Source organism: Limulus polyphemus, unplaced genomic scaffold (assembly GCF_000517525.1).
Source record: "Limulus polyphemus unplaced genomic scaffold, Limulus_polyphemus-2.1.2 Scaffold1956, whole genome shotgun sequence".
Classification (NCBI taxonomy): Eukaryota; Metazoa; Arthropoda; class Merostomata; order Xiphosura; family Limulidae; genus Limulus; species Limulus polyphemus.
Genome location: NW_013667566.1, coordinates 192698 through 198072, shown reverse-complemented (window position 1 = coordinate 198072; position 5375 = coordinate 192698). Strand labels below are relative to the sequence as shown.

The following is a 5375-nucleotide window of genomic DNA, read 5'->3' as shown; positions in this document are numbered from 1 at the left end:
CCAATAAGCAATCCTGAAAAATATTTGGGGGTGCTTAACTTTTTTCCAGGTGTATAGCAATGAAAGATGTTTGAAATGTTTTAGATGTGATTGTGAATGTGAAGGTCTAAGTGTAGCGATTAAGCTAAACCGCGGGTCCAGGTCGGATAAAGGAATAATTTATTCGAAAATATCCAATCGATTTGGCATACCAGCTGAATTGGAGATTTCTCAAATGATTACTGCATTGACGTAGAAACATAAACATAGGATACAATAGTATCGTTAACTTCAAAAAGGAGAACTGAAATTATATATAAGAAATCATTAGTTTCAAGGCTTTGTGAAACTAATTGCACAATAAAGCCCAAAAATGTAGTGTTGAAGTTGAAGCAGATACACAATACATTACAATATTTCTCTAGCGATTCTCAAATTAAAAACGCCATTTCTGCAATGAAGAGTAAATATAAGAAGGATGGTATAATGCCCATTATGGCACCACCACATAGATTTCATCATATTTAGTTGTTGTTTGTGTGTGTTTTGTTGTTGTTGTTTTAGAAGTTGTACCAAGCTTGTTTCATCGAGATCTATCGAAATAATCCTAAATCACCATTTTCCTGAATGGCTTCCCTGTTGACCATCTTAAGCTCAGTACTAAATTATTCTGGGCTGGCTTGTGTGGCAGGTGTTAAATTTTATCCCTCCATTTTACGAAAGTGTTTAACAACAAATGAACCGACGTGGCAAGTAAATGAATAATGTGTCCCCCAAGTATTGTGTAAAATTTTCAACTAAAAGATACATTGTGTGTGTGTGTGTGTACTTGAATTCAACTGTTGTAATGTATTTATTATCTATATCAGCGGTTCTCAAACTTTTTTGTTCGTTACCATTTCGTAATCGTGTAATCTTTCTACGGACCAGCAGCCGTGAACCACAGAAGGAAATCCAGTGATCTATAAAATTCGTTTGTTGTTAAGCACAAAGTTACACAATGGGCTATCTGTCTTCTGCCCACTACGGGTATCGAAACCCAATTTTTAGTGTTATAAGCCCTCAGACTTATCGCTGATCCACCAGGGGAGCTGATCCATAAAGACACTGAGCTTACAAATACGTATTGTATATATAGTAAATTTGCATGGTTTTTATGGTAAGACCTTAAGCGAAGAAATATTTATTTTGTTTTAGAGCAAAGTCATCTTGGACTATGTTCTGTGTCCACCGCGGAGAATCAAACCCCTGATTTTAGCATTGTAAATCCAAAGACTTACCGCTGTCCCATCGGGGGACGCGAAGAAATGGGAGAGACGTGAATAGAAGTATTCTGCTAATTAGCCGAATCACCGACAATGTCCTAACCACCATTTTACTGGGAAAATAAAACTTAAACTATAGCCATGTATAAATGCCGACCCTAAAAGCAACTAAAATATTAGTCTGGAACATTCTGAGGATAGGTTTCTACTACATCACAGTTCGAACTTAAGAACATAATTAAATTAAAGATGAAACTTATTTCATGTATCAGCTACGTTTTATAAACTAAAATCCTTCCAAAAGACCATAATTCATTTAATTAGTACAGGTGGTACTGTCCGTAAGTTAGTATGGTTTTACCAAGGTTTTCTAGTGGGTTAGCGGTAAGTTTACTAATATACAACGCTAAAATCATGGATTCGATTCTCCACGGTGTACAGAATACAGATAGCCCATTGTGTAACTTTGCGTTAGATACCAAAGTAAGTTCACCGGTAATATCCTATAACACAAAACAGTAGTAGTTGTTGTTGTTTGTAGTTAAGTACAAAGCTACACAATGGGCTATCTGTTCTCTGCCCACCACGGGTATCGAAACCCGGATTCTAGCGTTGTAAGTCCGCAGACATACTGCTGTACCACTGGGGGGCCAAAACAGTACTATCGGAATCGAGATTTTTAACCTAAATAGATCTTATAGAAATATGAGCTAATCGGCCAGGTGAGAGGTCTCTAGGGTTCGGGTATATAAGTCTTAATTTTTAACTACTGACCAGAGGGAATGCAGCCAGTCAACGGCACCCGCCGCAATAGGAGCTTTGTCCGGCTGTCATTTTTATACAGCTATCAAAGTTGAAAAGAGTATGTTCAGCGTCATCTCGTCTGAAACTATGGACCCTTTAATCGGAACCCCGAAACTATTACCCCTAGACGCGGCCAGTAGAAAAATAAAGTTACTTTCCGATTTAAACATGAATATTTTGTAATAAAACTTTTATCAATTGAAACGTTCATGCTAGATATAACCCTTCTTGGAACTGTAGCAAATCTCTTAATTTTTATCTCTTTTATTTTTCTTCTAGTAAATGCTCAGTAATTGTTGTTAAATAATATTCGAATTTTACCCGTGTTTCCTGAAACTTTGAAACAGGAAGTGAAGTTTGTTTGTTGATGGGCACAAAGCTATATAATATGCTATCTACGCTAGCCGTCCCTAATTTAGTAGTGTAAGGCAGCTAGTCATCACCACCCACCGCCAACTCTTGGGCTACTCTTTTTACCAACGAATAGTAGGATTGACCGTCATATATAACGCGCCCACGGCTGAAAGGGCGAGCATGTTTGATGTCACGGGGATTCGAACCCCCGACCCGCAGATTGCGAGTCGAGCGCCCTAACCATCTGGCTATGCCGGGGCATGTGCTATCTGTTCTGTGCCACCACAAAGACCGAAGCCCGATTTCTAGCAGTGTGAGCCCTCAGACTGACCGCTGAGCCATTAGGAGCGGGGGGGGGGGGCAAAAAGCAGTACCGATTACCAAATTGTTCTTAACTTATAAAATCCAGCATCTTTTATGAACGTTTTAGTGGCAATAATGTTTTCAGTTCTTTTCTGCAGTTATTTGGTTCTGTCACGGATGATCTATTTTTTCTTCAAACCATAGTCCTATGGGAAAGTTTAGAGTATTTTAAAACATAGCTATTTATTTCTATTGCGAGTAGCGATGTTTATACGTTTATCTTGATGGCAAAGAAACTCTGGTAGAGCTATCACTTACGTGCATATTTAATCAGTCGTAAGTTGTTGTCAGACTTTCTTTTTAATTTCAGATACGTTTTTTTTTGGGGGGGGGTATCTTTATGGTAGACTCCGAATTGTTTTTCGCTAAAGTAAAACGTGTGTAGATCATTGAATCTTTCCTACTAAAGGAATTTATCCCTTTCAGTTCCTAAAGCTGAGTTCAAAAAAGCAACACCTTAAAAATTACTTACATTTGACTTACCTGTATCATGAAAGCTGAAATTTACTGGTATGCTGCTCACCAACAAGGTGAAGACCAATATGATAGTCACGAGACTGGTTGTCATCGTGGATTCGAGTCCCAATCTATGATATATTTCAATATTTATATGAAAGAGAATAAAAACGTGTGTGTGTTATGGACTACACAGCCTTTTTCAGGGATAGAACGTACTTGATCTAATGATTTTTACGACGACAGGTTCAAGACTCCCGTGTTAAAAGCGCTACCTGTATATAGATCACGAGATTGGTTTGTCAGGTTGGCTCTCACGTTTTATCTTACGTACCTCTGAGTCTTATATCTATCATTCTGTACACGAAAAGTAGATCGTTACGTCATCACGACATCCAATCGACTCAGTTCATACGTGGGAGTACCGAATACCGACAAACAAAGAAACATACTACAGTTACACAAAAATATTTTTTATATAGCTTCTTTTTTTATACTGATTTAAGCACAAGATCATAAGTAAATGTATTTTGAATCCCCTGCATAAACGAAAGATCCAATGGGCCAAGAGGTTGAGTGCGTGGTTACTTGGTAAAATATTGATCAAAATACATGATCGATTTTGATAAACCAAAATATTATGGTAAATTGAGTCACATCAATTATAACATAAAGTATTATATATATATATTATTTAAATCAAAGTACGTTGAAAAACACAAATATTTATTTGGCACATCCGCTGCATGTGCAGTCTATATTTATATCGAAACCTGATATGCAAAACTTGTAATGTTTCTGTTTGCTGTAGACTTTGTAGGTTTCCCTTCAAAGCGTTCTGTAACTAAGAAGCCAAATTGCCTAATCTGTGTATTTTCAAGACATTTTTATTTTATCAATAGGTTTTTGAATTGCAGCTTTCCTCAAATCGTTTTCTGATTGCAGTCTTCACGTTAAACTAAGCTCTCTCAAATTGTTAACATGGCATCATTGGAAAATTGTCAGTGTCTTTGTTTATAATGCCAAAAGAACGAAGTCGAAAACGTTTAGCATCATATTTTTGTTCTTCCTATGCAAAATTTAATGGTTATGAAATTCTATGCATTTGCAGGGTCCCCCCAGTGGCACTGCATTATGTCTACGGACTTACATCGCTAGAATCCAGGTTTCGATACTCGTGGTGGGCAGAGCACAGATAGCCCATTGTGTAGCTTTTTGCTTAATTGCAAACAAACAAGCATTTGCAGGGCTTTGAATATTTACGGCCTGATGGTTAGGACTAGCATTTGCAGGGCTTTGAATATTTACGGCCTGATGGTTAGGACTAGCATTTGCAGGGCTTTGAATATTTACGGCCTGATGGTTAGGACTAGCAGTCTGCGAGTTCCAAGATCGATAACTCCCTTCGTTGAATATGCTCGTCCTTTCAGCCTTTGGGCTTTTTAATGTGATTGTCAATCCCACTTTCCGTTAGTACGGAGTAGCCCAAGAGTTGACGTTGGGTGGTTTTGACCAGCTGCTTTATATATAGTCTATCACTTCTGAATTAGAAACGAGTAGTCCAGACAGTCCTCGAGTAGCTTTGCGCGAAATTCAATAAACAAACACATTTTTTGATACATTTAATTCTTTGATTTCATTTTGTTTGACTGTTTGTAACTACATTCGGTGATTCAGCGGTAAGTTTAAGGCCTTACAACGAAAAGAATCGGGTTTCGATACCCGCAGCGGTGGGCACAACACAGATAGTCCATTGTATAGCTTTATGCTTGATAAAAAACAGACAAACAAATTTATTCAAAGCTAGCTGTTAGATATAATGAAACTAAAGAAAAGGTAAGTCAGGTATCTTTTCTCTTTAATTTATAAAACAAGTAAAGAAAAACTTTCAAAAAAATGAAATAAATATAGGGATGGATAACAGCACCGTGTAGTAGAATGTTAACAGACAAAAATAGTATAGATTAAACTCAGTTGTGATTGATTAGTTACATATATTGCTATATCTTAATTTTTGCCTGTGTTATTATGTAGGGATGATGCAAATACGATCCCTACCATCTTGTTTGCATTGTTTTTGAAAAAGTGATATTAGCCATCCCTACATTTACTTCATTTTTTGAAAGTTTTTCTTTACTTGTTTTATAAATTAAA

General features: G+C 37.0%; 1 protein-coding gene across 1 annotated transcript in view; it reads right to left on the bottom strand.

The window, feature by feature from the left end:
* The window catches only part of LOC111087280, a 7565-nt gene extending 4232 nt beyond the window's left edge, over positions 1-3333 (bottom strand). The window contains exon 1 of the mRNA XM_022393382.1: positions 3249-3333. Within this exon, the coding sequence (XP_022249090.1) occupies positions 3249-3333 (85 nt within the window). The remainder of the gene's footprint in view (positions 1-3248) is intronic.
* Between the last annotated feature and the right edge of the window lie 2042 nt (positions 3334-5375).